Source organism: Sturnira hondurensis, unplaced genomic scaffold (genome assembly GCF_014824575.4).
Source record: "Sturnira hondurensis isolate 20B ecotype Veracruz unplaced genomic scaffold, ASM1482457v3 Scaffold0007865, whole genome shotgun sequence".
Lineage (NCBI taxonomy): Eukaryota > Metazoa > Chordata > Mammalia > Chiroptera > Phyllostomidae > Sturnira > Sturnira hondurensis.
Genome location: NW_028080496.1, coordinates 5,783,099 through 5,801,786, shown reverse-complemented (window position 1 = coordinate 5,801,786; position 18,688 = coordinate 5,783,099). Strand labels below are relative to the sequence as shown.

The window sequence follows — 18,688 nt, the reverse complement described above, 5'->3', positions numbered from 1 at the left end:
ACACTTCTAGCTTCCATTTCCCGGCACACGGCGAAAGCTTTTAGTCAGTTGTCAAACAGGGAAAAGTCAAATTTCAGGAAACAGCCCATCACGACTTACCACAGGCGACTTCACTAAAAAGTTTTTTTAGGAAATGTACTGCTTCTTGTGAAAGTAGGTGTTTTTTTAAAAATAGGTGAGATGTGTTCCCTCGCTTCCAGTGTTTAAAAAGTGGCTCAGTCCTCACCAGAGTTCCCATCTTGCAACTTCAGCACCATGCACACATTTTGGGGAATTAGTTTTGTTTCATTTCCTGTGTCCTCTGCAACTCGGTAGCTGGCCTCACTGGCAGCATTCGAATAGTCGAGCTCGTGTTGAGGAAACAAGCAGCCTCAGCCCTCCTCCCTCCTTTCCTTTCTCAACCAGTCTCTGGCTTCCTCCGACGGCTTCTCTGAGGGTTCTCTAATGGCAGTGCCAAGCTGCCGGGCTCTGCCCCGCTGGCATGAGCCCCTCCGTCTGTGAGAGCGCACTTCCTGGCATGGGGGTCAGTCATGTCGGTAAAATGGGGTCGGTGTCATGAAGTGCCCTTCATAACAGTACGATTCATAGGACCGAAACATGGTGAGGTAAGAGCTCGGCTTCTTTAAAGCACTGAATTGTAATACACCGGGAGAGAGACAGTGGAGCTTACTGTTTTGTTTAGTTTTTATTCTCTGGAGGACTGTGCCGGGTTGTTGCAGGGGAGGATGGCATTTATTGTGCGTTCAGACTCGAAGGTCGTTGCGAGGTTTGAGAGAAGGAGTTGCTGTGGATTGGTTTTTTGCCTGGGGAGCGTGCAGGAGGTTTCTTGAGCAAAAAGGCAGACGCTTTTCAGTTGAACATCTTACAGGTGGAAAAGCCTTCAGCATAGTTTAGTTAAGAGGAAGAAGTTACTCGAAAAACTCAATTTTTGTTACTGATTTTTATTAGAGTTTTAGGTACTTCAGCGGTTATTAATTTCCACTGAGAACAGCTTCCTGTTTTGTAAAGAGAAGTACATTAGTTTTTCTCCCTTCCTCTCGTTACTTTTTTATACTTCTGAAGTGTATCAATTCAGTGCTTAGATTTTCATGCACCTTCTGCTAGAAAGAACTTTACGTGAATCATAGACTTAGCAAACATTTAGCAAACATTTGTTGCTTCAGTTCTGAGTAGGAAGCCAGAAGAGCTAGGATCTGCTCATCACTTGCTGTTTGACCTTTCGTGAGTCAACAAACCTCTCCAGTTCTTGGCAGTAGAAGGACATTAAGGGGAGCCGAGCTGTAGAGCTGGCCCGCCCTGGATCTCAATTCCAGCTCAGGCAGTTACTGGTGTGGGGCCTTGAATGCAGTATTAGACATCTCTAAGCCTCAAACTGCTCAGATGTAAAATAGAGATAACAACCAGTACTCACTACTTCATGGGGTTGCTTATGACGGTGCTTGGCACATAGTGACTATTCAAAAAATTTAGCTGTTATTATTTTCATCTTCTCAGTTGTAAAATGGGAAGCTTAATGCCCACCCTACCTATTTCAGATTTGTTGGATCAGGTGAAATAGTGTATGTGCAAGGCATTGATTCAGAGTGTAAGGCAATTAATAGTTGTCATTATCACTGACTCTGGGGCACTCATTTTCCAGGAGGTTTTAGAGTGTGCCACAGTGGTGTCATATTCCCTAGAAAATGGGTGCCCCACCGTTAATGATTATGACAACGTTAAATGGGTTCTGTGAATTGTAGTTTGTGGTCCATTGGTTTGGAAGGAAGTCATTCCATTGATGTTGATTACCCAGCCAAATGCTCTGCCTATCGGTGCTTAGAAAGAGCCATTTGTGGCAAGCATGGTGACACCCCACAATCCCAGCCTTCCTTCAGTGCGCCCCTGAAATGTCCCCGACTGCCTTAGATGTTTGGTTCGGATCTAGCACTCAGCACTATTTATTCAGTTTTCAGAGTTTAAATTTCTCCTCCCAGTTGGAAAATTGGGCCAAAGTGAACATCCGTGAACTTTGCAATTCCAGTTAGTAACAACCGAGCTTGTGTATGTGGGGGGCATTTAACATTTGTGGCCAGAGTGAGGGAGGAAACCTCAGAGGCGTGCCCTCACTTGAGATTCATGAACGATGTGGTATTTTTTTTTTTTTTTCCTGCTGCTCGATCATCTTTCCTCTTGCTCAGGCCTCTCCCAGAATTGCTGCTGGCCCTTCGCCCGCCCCTGCCTGCAGCCAGCCCTGAACTCCTTGCCCGATTGCCTTGCGGGCTGGGCTTTGGCTTGCTAAGGAGGATTCTTGGCCGCTCCAAATACATCCTACGCTCACGTTAGAGGCCTCCTCCTGATGTCTAGTGCAGCGGCCTTCCTGACGTCTGTTCACATGCCCCCCGGGTGGTACAGGGCAAGGGAAGGCCTGCTGGTGCTCAGTGAATTGTTGGTTGTTTTCTTCGGCAGGAAAAGGAAAAAGAGAAAGATAAAATGAAGGAGAAGGAGAAAGATTCGAAGGAGAAGGAGAAGGACAAGAAGAACCTCAATGGCCACTCTTTCAGCTCCATGCCTGTCGTGGGCCCGATCAGCTGCAGCCAGTGCTCGAAACCTTTCACCAACAGAGATGCCTACGCTTGTGCAAGTAAGAGCCGTGCTGCTTCCTCTCTCCGCTCAGGGAAGCTCATTTCTCGTTTCCTGTCCGTCTTGCCCCCTTATCTCTTCCTCGTTTTGGGGGAGAAGCAGTCTTTTTTCCATCTTTCCTTAGGCACCATTGAGGAAGAACATTCTGGATGTAGAGCATGGAGCCTGTGTCTTTCCAGAGAGCCCCCGTTTCAGACATTCCACTGGTTGTCCCTAAGCCTGTTCCAGAAGTCTGTGTCCATGTCAAAACCATCTCTGGGGCGCACACCTTGACGCCCCCCCCCCCTCCCGCCAGTAGGCCCATGTCAGGTCACGTGCGCTCGCTTTCCTTTCTGGCACTTTGGTGTGTGCTTCAGGGTCAGGTCACGCAGCCCGCCAAGGGCGAGTGCTGTCGTGCACAGGGGTGTTCCGCGTTGAACTGTCGCTGACCGGCTGAAACCCTCTGAAAGCCGAGTGTGTTTGCTGAGCGTGGTTCCTGGCTTTGATAAGCTGCCACCCTAAGACAGAGGTCAGCGGACTGTTTCTGTCAACCACCAGATAGCAGACGTCTTAGCCTTTGTGGCCAGCAGGCCTGAACTCTGCCAGGTCCGTGTGAAAGCAGCCAGAGGCAGGACGTAAGCCGACAAGCGTGACTGTTCCAGTGAAACTGCACTTGCGGACAGTGAAATTTGCACTCCATGTCATTTCCAGGTGTCATGGCCTCTTAAATTTTTAAAAATATGTTCAACCATTTAAAAATACTGGTAGTTTGTGGGCCATACGGAAATAGGCACAGGCCAGCTTTGACCCTCAGGCACTGATTTGTAGACGCCTGTTCCAAGATGTCACATCTAGAAATTTTGTTGCACAGATAGAAAGTGACTGTCTTTGTCACACACACCAAGGCAGATGGAGGAGGCTCCTGTGGTCAGATGTGTGCTCAGTCACCCCAGGGCTGTGGCCATTAGCATCACCTTATGCCCGTACCCACCGCATACTGATTAGTGTGTGGTTCAGGCTCCAAGGAGCGCTTCTCAGACTGTGACGTCATGACGTCATCTCCTGCTCGGTCCTTCTTTGTGGAGTATCCCAGTGCTTTGTTACTAAAAATAGTTCCCTTTTTGGAATTGGAAATTCTGACAAGTTTATTTGAGCAGATTGGAAGTTACTACAGTAATAATTCCCAGTCTCCTCTCTCTTGTCTGGAAGACGAGAGTGGAGTTACAGCGGCTACGTGGCCCGCAGCCTGTCTTCTCTGTGCTACAGCTGTCGTGACTTTCTGAAGGACGGGCCGCGGCACCCGTGTTCCTGTAGAATGACTTTTGTGGACGTATTATACCCCAGGTGTTGTCTGCAGCCCTCTTTGTTTCACTGTCCTACTTCAAAAAGGACAGTGAAAAAGGACAGTTTTTGTCCTACTTCCAAAGCCTCTGGGTGACTGTTATCTCAATCGTTGTGCATCCTTGTGGGCAGGTATCACGCACACTTGTCCTCCTTCACGTGTAACTCTCCAGCAAGCTGAGAACTCCAGCACAGTAAGTTTTATGTGACCTCCAGGGAACAAGAGACTGTCACTGTCCAGTGGCCCTGCGGCCCCCGGTTCTGATAGGACCATGCCTAGTATACCCGTCGAATGTCTCCAGGGTAGTTTCTGAGCAGCTGGGCACAGCCCATCTCTCGGTGGTGGGAGAACTTGGTTGCCTGGCGCAGTCTCAGCCAACACTTGTCTGCTTGTTTGTCGGCTATTAACATGTGTTTAGCCTTCTTACACAGGGTTTATATACTTAACATAAAAATGACATAGGTGCCCTGTGCAGTACTGACAGAGAGCTCATTCTGGGACCGAGAGAAGTCAGATTTGCCATTTTCCTGTTCTCTGGTTAGTTATTAATATTGTTATTCGTACTTACTGTCTTAGAGTCGTAGTTTCTTTGCAGGACTGGTATCAGTCTCCTCTTCCCTCCAGAAACTCACCTGTCACAGGTGAAGTGAAGCTGCCTGACATATAGGCTGAGGGAAGCCGCAACATACCTGTGTCTACATTTACTCCATTTCCCTTTTCAGTCCGTATGAATGAGAGCTGGAAAGTTTTCCTCCTCTCTTCCAAAGAGTCACTTTGTGAATCCCTCCTGCCAAGTGCCTGTTCTCCGTGGGCGGAGCTCTGGTCTCAGAGAAAGGAGAACAACAGGGTGGGATCGTGTTTCTTGATTGGCAGTAGGTATGAACTTGATAGTCAAGGGACTTCATTGGTAAAGCAGACTGAACACCTGCATTCTGCTATAAAACAGAAAAAAGTCTGATAAAACATATTCTTTTTAAAAAACCTAGTAACAAACTGAGCCCGCAGAAAGGAAAGTACCTGAGGGAAGTCAGAATCATAGCAGTAAAGAGCACCCCTCACTTGGGGACAGGATGTGTGGCTTCGGGTCACACAGTGGGCACTGGAACTGAGCCCCTGAATAAACCAGAAGTTTCAAAGGCTCACATTCATGCTGAAGGGCCTAGAAGAACCCTGCCCCCCACCCCCACCCCCCAGCTATTCAGAAGCCGCAAGGCAACAGGACCCTGAGTGAGATGTCTGCACCACACATGAAATCTAGAGTTAAAACTTATACCCTCCATTTGCACCGGAACCCCAAGCTCAGAAATATTCACTGGAGGTTTCATGGAATCCCGGTCCAGGAATGGAGAGACCCTGAGGGCTCCCAGCTGCAGCACGCACAGGACTGCACCACGGGGTCACTTCGGCAAAGTAGGGTGTTGGGGGCTCCCGTGGGAGGGAAAGAGCCCTAGAAAGCTGGAGCTGGGCTTATGATAGAAACTGCATAGGCAACACGCACGGAGGTAAACCACCATGCAGAAGAGTTAGCGGGGCCCAAGCAAGCGAAGATGTTGAGAATTATTAAAAGGTTAAAATGAATAGAATCCCCAATGAAAAATCAGGGCATCATACAACTCAGGTGTAGATTTAAACAGTAACTGGATAAAACTTGAAGAATAAAAGCAAGTCCTTGAAGGATCTGCACGGAGATCTCTCACGTATTTCAGTGTTCTGCATCATCAGTGGGTTGTTGTGATTTATGTTCTTATAGAAAAGGAGGAAATGGCTTTTCCTGTGTCACTTGGGCTGGTGAGGGGAGAGCTGGGTGCATAACCCAGGGAACCCTGAAGACTTCAGACGGGGTTTGTATTTTTACATTAAAGTATCAAACATCTAGGCCCTTGAGGGTTTTTTTATTGTAAATGAAGTTACTCAGTAAAGATCGGTTTCCTGAACTCTTCAAGGTACTGTGGTTGGTATTGTGATTCGTTCAAAAGTGGTCTGTTGGCAAATAGTTACTGAGCAGCAGTGTACGGCAGGCACCTTTCACACCTTTTTGAGGGTAGGTGACCTATAGCACTGTGTAAATTGAAGGTACACAACACATTAATTTGATACACTTACACGAGGTAATCTGATGGCCACTGCAGCTGTGTTTAGTGCCTCTCTCACATCCCATGATTATCCTTTCTTTTTAGTGGTTGGAATAATTAGGGGCTCCTTTCTCAGGTTGCTTACACAGCGGCTGATAAAAAAGAGGCCTCGACGTATAATCCTTGGTACTTGCTCATTGCAGCATTATTCATAGTGTGGAAAAGTATGACCTACTCATTAGGTCAGACGGAATACTGGGCTGACTCTGAGGAGCACAGGATGGCTCAGGGGTCAGCAGGCGTTCTTGTGCAGGAGCTGACAGCAGAGTGTTGGGCGCGTGGCGGGAGAGCGGCCACAGGCGAGACACGGAGCGAACGTGGCTGTGCTCACAAATGGAGGCGGGCCGGACGGGGCCCGCAGACCGTACCCTGCCAGCCACTGGAGTCGGGTGTGCAGATGCAAACAGGCGTCCTAGACGTGTGGGTGAGTGGGAAAGGCCATCAATACTGTGTGTATTCCTCTTTGTAGAAAACAAGTAAACAGTATTGGTTTGTGTAAATATACAAGACCGTCTAAAAGGATGTGTAATGTATACCAAACTGTTAACACTTTGAAGAAGGAGATTAGGAGAGCAGAGATGGAAGGAGACCAAGTTTTCATGTTATACTTTTGGGTCATTTGAATTGACACGGTCCTTATATGTTGTCGGTAGGAGTAAAATCAAATGCAAGCCTTGGCTCACTGATAGTTTCCGAAGTTTTTCTGCTGGTCTCTGACGCTGGAACTTGGTGGACAAGGAGCAGAATTATCCCTGGAAAGGAGTCAGCCTGGCAGAGCGGTGAGGAGGGTTTGCTGTGTGGCCGTCGCTGTCACTGACGGCTCCTCCCGAGCAAGAAGCAGTGGAGCTGATTCTGCCGACTCTGGGTCCTGATGTGTCAGAGAAGGTTTAGGGACGAGAGAGGTGGAGAACCTGTGTGGAAGACCCAAAGAATGGTATTCTTTGTGCTGTCGAGAGCAGTGGGTGTGTGGGTGTACGCCCACCTGAACCATTACCGTGAACTATTTAACTATGAATCCACTGGTGTATGGTTGGAGTGAGTGGACGACTTCTCCTCATGACTAGCTCCAGACAGCTTTTCAATTTAAATTTGGGTTGGAAAGAGCTTCTGTGTTAGTGTGTTTCGCCTTAGACCGGCCATCGGTTTTTCTGTATGTGGTTTTTCTAGGCTAAAATGGTTGAATTTTACCCTCCTTGGCCGTATTGGGTGTTAGTCCAATGAACGACTCAGAATTAAACCTGCAGCTGGCATGGGATTGGTTTGTGAGACAACAAAACCGCGCTGTAATGCCGGAGAGTGGCATTCAGGTGTGCGTAGGACAGTGCGCTCGGCCTGCCACTTACAAAAAGAAGAGGGGAAATATTCAAGGCTTAAGAGGAGAGAAAGAATGTATAGTCATCTTCCCAAAGAAGCCAAAGTACTAAAGGAATTGGCTGATTCTCTCCCGCTTCCTGAAGAACAGAGCCTGCAGTGAGTATTTGTGTGTATGAAGCCCCATCTGTTATCTTGGCCGGAAGTGGAAAATATGAGTAATTGGAGGACTCAGAATCTTTTTCCCTTCCCTCCATCCCCCGTAGTGCTCAGGATCTTCCCAGGAGTCTCAGCAAACACAGCATCCCTCCAGTTAGTTGTTTGCCTCCCTTTGGTTTAATAGCTTTGCTTTCTGGCCCCTGAGACTCAGACCCCAAGCTGCTGCTCAGCCTGTTTTGACGCCTGGTTTAGGAACATCAGGCACAGAGTTGCATCATGGTGATGTGTTGTGATGGCCGGTGTTGAGTGGCACCTCCGTCCGAATGTCTTCAGTCACTTTCCTTGACCCTCCTGCATGCAAGCACTAAGAGATTTAATAGGATAGAATGTTGTAAAGCAAATCAGCCTTGACTCCGCTGGAGTCAAAAGCCGAGTCCCTTACGAGTACGAGATAGAAACGGTCCTGGTCACAGAGCCTCCGATACAGGTGTTGTAGCCTGTCCCTGGGGGCATGGGGGGCGACATTGAATACAAAGACAGAANTGCATCATGGTGATGTGTTGTGATGGCCGGTGTTGAGTGGCACCTCCGTCCGAATGTCTTCAGTCACTTTCCTTGACCCTCCTGCATGCAAGCACTAAGAGATTTAATAGGATAGAATGTTGTAAAGCAAATCAGCCTTGACTCCGCTGGAGTCAAAAGCCGAGTCCCTTACGAGTACGAGATAGAAACGGTCCTGTCACAGAGCCTCCGATACAGGTGTTGTAGCCTGTCCCTGGGGGCATGGGGGACGACAGTGAATACAAAGACAGAAGCTCCTCCTCAGGACCACCTTGAGTAGTTTAATTCAGGAGAACCCTGGCAGGTCCTTTTAGGATCAGGGCACGTGAATGGGGAAAGGACGGGAGTGTCCTTCCAGTTCCTCTTTCTTCAGTTAGGGAAAGCTGCCGTTGAGCAGGGGGCTGTTCCCTTCCAGCTGCCGCACATAGTGTGGTCTTTGGAATGCTTGGCGGCGTCCGTCACAGGAATCTGTCCTGTTTGGGTTTGGGGATCTGGCCAGTGGTTCTGTTTGTTTGAAACAGATGTAAGATGATAGGGAGATGGTGGTTGCTTCACTTTCTGTTGTGTTAGCAGCTTCTGAGGACTTTTGTGGATGGCCGGTGGCCTTGATTAAAAAAAATAAACAAGTAGACCAGCTGCAGCCTGAGTAGGAAACATACGAGTTTAAAGTATGTGTGCTGTTTGGGTTTTGCTTTGGCTTTTTACCTGGAAAGACAGCCCTCTCGGTAGATGTTTTTTTGACTACGTGAAGTGCACTCTTCATATGACATGGTAAGGTACATGTAATTGATCAAAGAAGTTTGTTGTTCAGGGAAAAGGGAGATGAAAGAAGAACCTAATCAATAAAGTCCATTCTTCTTTAAGCAGAGAGGGCAGTTTTATTTTTTGTGCTAACTAACTGAATTGCCTTTATTTTCTTGCAAATATACCAAATATAAAAATACAGATTGAAGGCTTAGTATCTGCGCCTGATGGTGGCCCCGAGCCACAGTAAGACAGGAAAAATAAGTGTATCTGCATGTTTCATCTCACACCAGCATTTTGTTTAATTTTTGTTTACCGGTGTTCTTTTGAAAAATACTGTTATGTGAGCGCTTCAGCTAAGATGATTTGGCTCTTTTTTGTGGCTTTCCTCTTGCTCTGCGTATCAACATTGTGGTTACTACACCGGTTCCCGAGAAATCTTGCATGCCTCGGTATTTAACAATGCTGTTGGTCCAGACCAGGCCATGTCCCACACGCCCCAAAGATGTGTGTGACAAGAAATTGCAGAAAAGAACTTTGGAACGTGTATATCTAAATTGCTCATACCTCAGTGGTTTCTGTTGTCTCTGCTGTTTCAGTTTGCTTGGTGAGGGGTGGAAGGGTCGGAAGAAGTCACATCTTTCCTGGAATAAAGTAATTCTGTAACCTGGATCCTTAAGAAGGATCAGAGAATTTTCACCCAGGTCAGCGTTGCTGCTCAGAACTGTGTCTAGTAAGCAGAAGAATCGGAACTTTTGAGCATGTGGCCTGATGATCAGTGGACTGAGGTGTCGGAAAACCCCCTCCTTCAGAGCTCCCGCTGTGTAGAACTCGGGGGGAACCCTTCCCTTGGTGGGCAGATTCGTGCCCTTCTGTGATTTCAGCTTGGTTTGGCCTGGCCACTCCCCTGAACCCGCACAAGGCTGATTGTCTTAAGCTCGTCTCTCTAGAAGGGTGGTTGTATTTTTTCTGCCACAAGAGGAGGCATGCACAGTGTATGATAGTTCACCCAAGCTCTGAGCTGGTTGATGGCAGAGGTTAAAGAGAAAAAAGCCCCAACAGATGGATGGTACTCCCAGGCCTGTGGGCTTTCCTTTCTTCTCCTTTGCTTGTTGCCGCCTCATAGTGACAAAATAAATTGAAGTCTGGGCTGTTTGCTCTTGAACTTGGGAGAAATCTAATTAGGGGTCGCCCTGTTCCCATACACCTCTGTGCCAAGACCTCTTTGAATGAAGGTGAGGTGTTTACTGCTATTAGGAAATCTTCTTCCAAAGAATAAATAAGAGGCTAAATAATTCTTTGCCCTCCCTAACAACGCGGCATGGTCTATGGTAGAGAGCTTGAAAATGTAGTAAATTTGTCTCCGAGTCTTGTGTTCTTGGTGATGGTCTGTTTTCCAAAACAGAGTAAGGTTCTAGCCTCGTGAGTTTGGCTGTTGGCTGCTGTCAGTGGGGCCGAAGCTTCCAAATCACGCCCCTCCCCCCCCCCCCCCCCCCCCCCCCCCCCCCCCGACACACACCACTAAAACCGTCGCTGTGAGCTAAGTCCGGGGTGACTGGGGAACAAGCTGAGTGGTTTTCAAGTAGGTACTTGAGGACGTTCAGCAGAAGTCCATGCGAAGGATTGATCCCAAAGATTTGTGATTCTAGAACGTATTAAAATCTGTCCTGTGGGTTTGGGGACAGGTCTCCCCAAAATGAACTTGTGTGAAAAGTTGTGTACTAGGAGCACACTTTAGACATGCTTTCTGCTTTGGTGACTCATCAGTTGGAGTCGTCTCAAGTCTCTGACGTGGGCCTGAGAACTTGACTGTTGCTGGAGTCTGTTTAAAAGTACCTAGCCTAGCACCGCTCCCTCAGAAATTGTCATCAGTGCATTAATTCACTGTGGGACCGTGGGGCTCCCTGGGAGGAAGGAAACAGATGCAGCGTGACTGCAAGCTCTGCTCACAGTGTGCTGGGCGGCCACTGTGTACAGCAGAGTTGGTGGCAAGTTTCCAGGCAAATCCACCGCTTCCTGTGTTGCCCACAGATGCTTAAAATGGTATCGATCTTCATTAAAACGAGAGAGAAAATGCTCTTTTGTCAGTGGAATATAAGACAATAAAACCTAATTGACAGTGGTTTGACGTGATCATAAATGTGATTTTTTTTTTTTTTAAGAAGAAGGAAGTGTGTGTAAGAAAATCCAAATAGCTCCCTGGCAGTCTGTTCCTGAAGGAGAGAAGAGCTGAAGCGAGAAGAGAGTGTTGCCCGAGACAAAACCTCCCAGGCCCTTCCTCTTGTTGCTCTCCTGAGGGAACCTCCCCGAGGAGGGGCTCCCGTGAGGTCACTGCCAGATGACCTTGGGTGTCTCTTTTGGCTCGTTAACATCAGGAGAATGACTAGACTGTGCATTTCACATGGGCTGGGCCCAGAGGACACTCACTAGATCAGAGCTGTCACTGTGCCTGGGAGTAAAAGGCCGGAACAAACCCTCACCCCGCCTGCCCCCCCTCCCACCCCTTGGCTGACAAAAGGAGACTCAGAGCTACAGAGCCCTAAGGGATGGGCCTTTCCTGGCGATAATTCCGATGACTTAGAGGTTGAAAAGCCTCCTGCATGTGAACCTCATGGGGCAGTCTAGTGGGATCTACTTGGAGAGATGATCCCTTTCTTCAAGAGATGTTGCATAGAGTCTTACAGGATCACAGACAGAAGGAACTTGGGGGAATGTGGTCTTTCATTTTATAGATGAGGAAACAGACCCATAGAGAAGGGCCTTGCATAGGGTCCCATGAACTAATTAGCAGAGTCAGGACCTAAATCAAACTTAGTTTCGCAGCTGTTCTGCTTGTATTCCTTTGAAAAAGTGGTTGCTCTTTCGCATACTGTAATCAAGGTCATGTCAGGGCAGTTGGCTTTTGGGGAGAACAAACATCTTAATGGGTGCCATGAGCCAGGCCCTGCACCAGAGAGCCGCACTGAAGACTCAGCAGGAGGCGAAGGGCCTGTGCCCTGCAGGAGCACCGGGGATAATTGCAGCACAGATGAGCCATCCTGTTGGGGCGGGGAGATCTGTGGACCAAGTAGGAGCGACTGCTGAGGAAGAAATGGGGGAAGGCCTCTGGGGTCCGGGGCTCCCTCTGGCAGCTTCCATCCTAGTGTTGTCCCCTCCCCATCATCACTCCAAGCCCCCCACCCCGACCCCACCCCGACCCCACCCCACCCCACCCCACCCATGTGTATGAGCTGAGAGAACAGAAGCCAGCAGCCGACACAGGCAGGAGCTGCGGTGCTTCCGGAGTCTGTGGGAAGCGCTGCCTGATGAGGGGTATCTGGCTGATTTTCTCAGGGAGCCTGTTCCCTGGAGAGGCAGCTGTCATCGTGTGTCCCCACAGACGGACTCTTGACTGGTTTCTACTTCACCTCTGGCCCTCTGGCTCAGCGCTGGGTTCTGACTTCATGGCAGCAGTGAGTGTGATGCTGACCCTTCTGAGGCACACAGAGCTGGGTTTCCACGTCACCGGCCCTGTCTGGCCAAGAGAGTGACAAATAAGAGTTCAGATAAAATTGTCCTTGGCACATTGTGGTCTCTGCTTCATCATCCAGGAAGTCGCCCGCTTTTTCTTGAGTCAGGCCTCCCAGAGGTGCTTCGGGTCGTTCTCATGACCTTTCTCCTGTGGCTGTGGACTCGGGGCAGGTTGCAGAAAGCTCAGGGTAGGTAAGACCCCAGGCACAAGGACAGAAACAGATTTTCAGATTCGTGCTCTACCTTTGACCCAGTCACACACGGTTCACAGCCCCTGTCAAGGGGCTTTATTTATTAACTTACTTGTGACTTAGACTTACGTTTTGATGCAGACACTTTCAGTTTTAGTTTTGGTCACCGTGCAGCTTCTTGCCCGAGAAGTTCCAGACTTTTAATCTTTGTTAATCAGAAATCGCATCTGCTCTTGTTCCTTCTCCTCCGAGTGACATCACACGCCTGCTTCCGAGAAGAAGGCTGCAATCTGTGCTTCCATTCAGTCCCGTTCTGGTGTGGGAGTGAGCTCCCTCGGAAGTCCGCGGGCTGCTGGGGCAGGGTGGCGGACTCTGGGGTCTGTGTGTTTCGGCGATGTCACCTTGGGTTTGTTGCTTTCCTTGTAGACTGCGGTGCTTTTGTCCACAAAGGCTGTAGAGAAAGTCTGGCCTCATGTGCAAAGGTCAAGATGAAGGTAAGACGTTTCTGTCTAAAGCAATGAAATTTTTGGAGCTGGGAGAGTTGGGGTTGTGGGTTTTATTTATTTATTTGTTTGTTTGTTTAAAATATTTATTTATTTTTAGAAGGGAAGTGAGGGAGAAAGAGAGGGAGAAACATCAAAGTGTGGTTGCCTCTCATGTGTCCCCTACTGGGGACCTGGCCCACAACCCAGGCATGTGTCCTGACCGGGAATCAAACTGGCAACCCTTTGCTTCACAGGCTCGTGCTCAATCCACTGAGCTACACCAGCCAGGGCAGGTTTTGTTTTTTTTTTTACTCATTTGGTACCAACTTTGAGACCAGACTAACAAAAAAAATTTTTTTTCCTCCTAAGTAATTGATTCTCTTTCTAATTAACCCACTCAGGACTTTGTGGCTTTTGGGAAATGGATTCAGAACTTCTCCACGTTAAATGCACCTTTCTCTGGGCTTCTCTTCGTGCCCCTGGTCACTGCATCTGCAGACCTTTCTGCCAGCAGTTTGCATGCCTGCTGCCTCGTTGGAGCCCCCGAGGCCAGCAGCGGGGGCGGGGGGCTGTGGAGGGTTAGCTTAGATGCCTGTCTGGCAGCCCCGCTCCCTCGGGGTCGTGCCGATGGCTCTGATCAGATGACACAGGATGGGACATGGCAGCACCTGGTATGCACCACTTCTCAGGCAGCCCTTAAGGAAAGAGGACGGGTTCGGGGGCGTACCTTTCAGGGAGCTTGTGTTTTGGTGCCTCAGAGTGTCTCTTTGTTGCTGTGCTTCCAGCCGCACCTACACAAAGGCTCACTCGGGTGCTGTAGGCTCATCGGTAGCCACACACATGTACAAACTTGAACCACCATGAGCACCCCACACGGGCTCACTGGGCCCCACAGTCAGAGGTTCAGATTCCGGGTTGGAGCCCAGGGTCTGCATGTCTCGTGAGTCCTGGGCAGTGCTGGTGCCACGAGTCCGAGGACCACACCGCAGACGCAGTGAACCAGGGGAAGAGTGGACTTCTGTACCCCGGACCTTACGTAGCCTGTGGATAGACATCTGCGTGGCTCATGAAGTATTTTTTTATTTCAGTCAATGCAGTTATTTTAAATCTTACTCCCCCTTACCCAGCATTCCCAATTCTCAGCTTTGCTCTTTTTCCCTTTTTTTCTAAAGCCCTAATCACCTTCTCAGAGTCTGTGTTTAATAGTCTGTATTTATTGATTACATTTATTTTTTTATGGGCTGCCCCTTCCCCCATGAGAACGTAAGTGCAAACTTGCCAAGCAGTCAGTCAGGAGTGTTTTTTGGACCCACTATGGATCCTAAGCACCCAGTGGGGTGCCTGATATGTGAGTCCTTCAGCGTCAGAGAGACGGGTGGCCACTGCCTCCTGCAGGCGGGAAGTACATTTCCAGATGGCCTCTCTCCCCACCCTCACGCCTTGCCTGTCACTTGCTACCTGCCTGGCCTTTAATGAATCGATGAGATCTTGCCTCTTGAACCAGGTTTGAGTGTGTGGTCTCTGAGGAGACCCATCACTGTTGTGGGTGTCTTGTGTACTAGGTTCTGTAGGAAAGTACTGACATGCAGTCCCCTGTATAAGAGAGTGGAACCTGAAAGGGAAGTCCCATTTCCCATTGGAAGTGACTTGTTTTCCACCAAGGAGTCAGGCCAGATGAGCTGCTGCAGTCTCTGGTTTCACACACAAAGTGAGTCTGCTGCGTGCTACGACAGAAGTCCTCACTGTAAATGGCACTGCACGTAGGAATTAGGTAGCACCCGATACACGGTAGTCACTGGAGAGAGGGAACGCAGAAGGCACAGCAGGTGTTTGGGGACCAGCCTGCTGCTGGGGCAGGTGGGCAGGCAGACGCAGGCCACAGATGAGGAAGACACTAAGTGGAGGCTGTGCAGCCTCCCAGTGAGATGCTGGGCACTGTATTGGGCAAGAAGCAGGAAGTAGGACGGCTCTGCCAGAGAGGCGGTGCTCAGATAAATGGTTGTGCGAGAGAAGACCGTCAGGCCTGTGAGGGCGAGATGATTCCAGGCATGTGTGGCATTGGCGTGCATGGCAGGTCCAGGGGACAGGCAGTGGGGGCAGCTGGCTGGGACAGAAGGTGCTGAGGACCATTGGCAAGGGACTGAGCAGGAAGGTAGGAGCACCTGGCTGTCTTCCTGCTCAGGCTCCTTGAAACTTGATGGAAGAGAAATCGTACATGCAGTCTTGGTGAGTTTGTTTTCTTTTCTCCCAGCAGCCCAAAGGGAGCCTGCAGGCCCAGGACACGTCTTCGCTGCCCACAGTCATTATGAGGAACAAGCGTAAGTGGCTCAGCCCCTCCCATAGTTCTCTTTCACTCTCCGGTTCAAGACCTGTATCGTATTCATTTGTTACTCATCAAGAGTTGGGTACCCATGTTGTGGTAAGTTGTAGGAGGCCGCAGGTTTTTTGACCAAAATCTTAACATTCTATCATGAAACTCTCTTGAGAGGTTTCTGGTTAGTGTATTAGCTTAGAAGACAGCACTGTGCTCCTGTGTGTTGAAGCAGCTGGCCCCTACGCGTCTTGCAATCCCTCTTGAGTGAGTTGACAGTTACGCTTGTTTGTAATGCCTCACACGTGAGTGAACCAAGTGAGATCTTGTCTGCAGAACCTCATTCTGCTTCTCCAGCCCTTCACTGATCACTGTCACACATCCTACTTGCTCCCTCCTGTACTTACCCACCCACCTTAATACTCTAATGCTGCGTGATCACGTCTGCCTTCATTCGTACAGCTCTCCTCACTCAGCACAGTGTCCCCTCTCCTTCTGACCTGTCCACATCCTCACCTTCTTCAAGGTCCAGTGTTGCTTCCCCCATCAGATCTGGTCCGCACGCTCCGCCCTGGCGCTGAGGCTGTGCCCCCGGCTCCTGCGCCCGTGAGTGCATTTGTGTTTCTTGGAGCCGCCTGGAGCCTCCGTTGGCTCGGGCCCCCTTCTCATCCTCCTGATGTGCTTCCTGCAGGCAGGGGCTGGTCGTGTCGCAGTGCCGTGTGTTGCCGGTGTTTTATTGTGTCACCTTCTTCCAAATAGGATTGGGCTTGGAAATTAATGGTCTTATAGAGTTTTATTAAGGCAGAAACATCCTGATAATACTGTGAAGTCATAACAGCCACCCCAGTCTTACTTCCTTCAGCTCCTGGGGATGGACCAATAATGCAGTTCCTGTCTGGGGCAGGAGCTTGCTTACCAAGGAAGAATAATTCCCTATGCAAATGCCAATGTGACCACCTTAGCATAAAATTAAGGCTCCAGGTTCCTCTTTGGTCATGTTCAGGAGAAACATGCAGTTTGAGGACACATGAGCTGCGTGGCATTAAACAAGCTTTGCATCTTCCTCATCTGTAAATCAAAGGAATCGGTCAACATCTGTGTTCGCAGACAGCATGCAGAGGGATCGTGGGGAGCTCATACAGTGCGTAGACCTCCCTGGGCCCACCCCCAGCCGGTGGGAGGGATGGCCCTTTGCCCATCCAGCCAGCTCCTCAGCCGAGCCCTGGCAGGCGCTCCGCCGTCTCAGCTGGTCCTCTCATCCTGCCAGTCTCTGAGTCTCATTTTCTTTTGGTTTAGTGTAAATGTTGGCATGCATAACGTTTTCACACAATTCTTAATTCTTGTTGACTGATTTCCATCCCACCCTACAGGTAATCACTCTTTTTAGTTTTATACTTATCTTTCTCGGTTTTGTCTATTAAAATGTTTATTTTATTAATATTGGGTTAATTTTTCTTTTAAAAATTATGATTGTCCTGCATTTTATTCTACACCTTGATTTATTGTGTCCCCTTACTATATAGTCTTTAAGATCTGTGTCAATTTGTGTAGGGGGTCCATCGTTTTTAAAACTACATACTATTCCATTGCCTAGTGTACCATAATTTATTAATTGATCTTTTGATACTCATTGCATCATTGCCAGTATTTTGCTTTTACCAACAATGTTGCATTGAATAACTTTGGACATGGGTCAGTCCAAGCACAGACAAGGATGTCTTTGGAACAAACATGTTCTGAAATGGAATTACTGCATCCAAGTGTTTACACACTTACAGTTTCAGTGGACATCTCCACACTGTCCTCCACAGAGATTCTGGACCCTTTGACACCCCCTGGGCCAATCCGTTCTTCCGCAGTTTGCTTCCCTCCGGCATTGTCAGGCGAATCAGGACTGGTGGGCGTGGCCCAGCGGCGCTTCATCGGTGCCTTCTCTCCCTTTGCAGCCGCACAGCCCAAGGAGCGCCCTCGATCCGCGGTCCTCCTGGCGGATGAAACCACTGCGGCCCCCATGTTTCCTCACAGGCGGTCCCAGCAGAGTGTGTCACTGTCCAAAAGCGTGTCCATACAGAACATTGCTGGGTAAGTGGGCATTGAGAGAGAGCACAGCCGACATCCAGGCGACGGGAGCATAATAATCATAGCATTTGGCAAAAAGATGCTGCCTTTATTTATTTTTCTTAAATGTGTAAGATAATGGGCAGGTGCACAACTTAGTGATACTGATGAGTGTGAGGATTACATTTTCATGCACAGTTATGGCCACTGCTTTGTGACAAAGGTCCCCTTTCAGCACCACTGTTGTGCTAGGTTGTCCTGCAGTTTTGTACCCCATGGCCTGCTTCTGAAGACCCTGATTCGAAAAAGGATAATTTCTAAATCAGAACAAAAAGTCGGAGGGGCAGAGATGATTACATTCTGAATTGTTGCAACTGCGTATGTATTTTAGGTGTCATACTTCTTTATTGGTTGGATAAACCCTATCTATTTGTTTCTATTATAATTTGCTTTCCAACCTTGCCTCTTGCCTCTTACGTTGTTTTCATGGGAGTGCATAGTGAGCCAGTTGTCACAGTGAGGTTCCCACCCACTCGGTGGCACTGGGTTCATTTGTGATCCCTGTGGGAGTTGCTCTCACCTCCTGAATGTGGAGGCCTCAGCTGTCACGTGGTAGCCCAGGGCTGACCCTGGTGTCACTGGCTGTTCGGGGTAACATACTTGACTTGCAGGCCTCAAAACATCTCTGATGTCTCTCTTACTCTTGCTGAGAAGACAGACTTCTTACCTAAACGGTAACTCGGTTTTAGTCTGTGTTTTCTGAAGCGTCTGTGCTGGCTGATGTTTCCTCCTCCTCCTCAAGAAAAACACAGTTTCCAGTATTTTTAGTTTTTCTCTTTGTATTATCATCAACCAAAGGCCTTCTTTTCAGAATTGTTGCCAGTATTTGCCTTATGACTGTAAAGTTGGTCTTTCCATGCAATTTAAAGTTGCGAGTGACTCTGGCTGGCTTTTATGTCCAATCACAAACACTGGGCACCTCCTCGCTAGCGGACGCGTTGGGGTTGAGAGAGTAAAAGAATAACCGATGTCACCCTGATAAATTTTTTAAATGAAAAAAGAATACTTAGTCTATAGTTATTTAGAGAACAGGCGGAGACGTGTCGTGGTTAGACAGTGAGTTTCAAAAGAGAAATTTCCTCTGTAATGTGTATATAGTCTGGGGGGACAGAGCGCTCCTTCCCACCTATCATTGAAAAAAATCCAAGGTTCACAAAGTTTAAGGTTGCAGGGATGCTGAATGCCTTCCATTGTCAGTTCTCATTGCCGAGTTCCTGACCTAAGTA

General features: G+C 48.7%; 1 protein-coding gene across 5 annotated transcripts in view; it reads left to right on the top strand.

Moving 5' to 3' along the window:
- AKAP13 (A-kinase anchoring protein 13) overlaps nt 1–18,688 on the top strand; it is a 226,398-nt gene that overhangs the window by 186,493 nt on the left and 21,217 nt on the right. For 4 of the 5 annotated variants that reach the window (XM_037053671.1, XM_037053672.1, XM_037053670.1 and 1 more), the window contains 4 exons: nt 2,446–2,620; nt 12,975–13,042; nt 15,285–15,351; nt 17,291–17,426. In XM_037053671.1, the coding sequence (XP_036909566.1) occupies nt 2,446–2,620; nt 12,975–13,042; nt 15,285–15,351; nt 17,291–17,426 (446 nt within the window). The remainder of the gene's footprint in view (nt 1–2,445; nt 2,621–12,974; nt 13,043–15,284; nt 15,352–17,290; nt 17,427–18,688) is intronic. The other variant, XM_037053675.1, reaches the window with a different exon arrangement.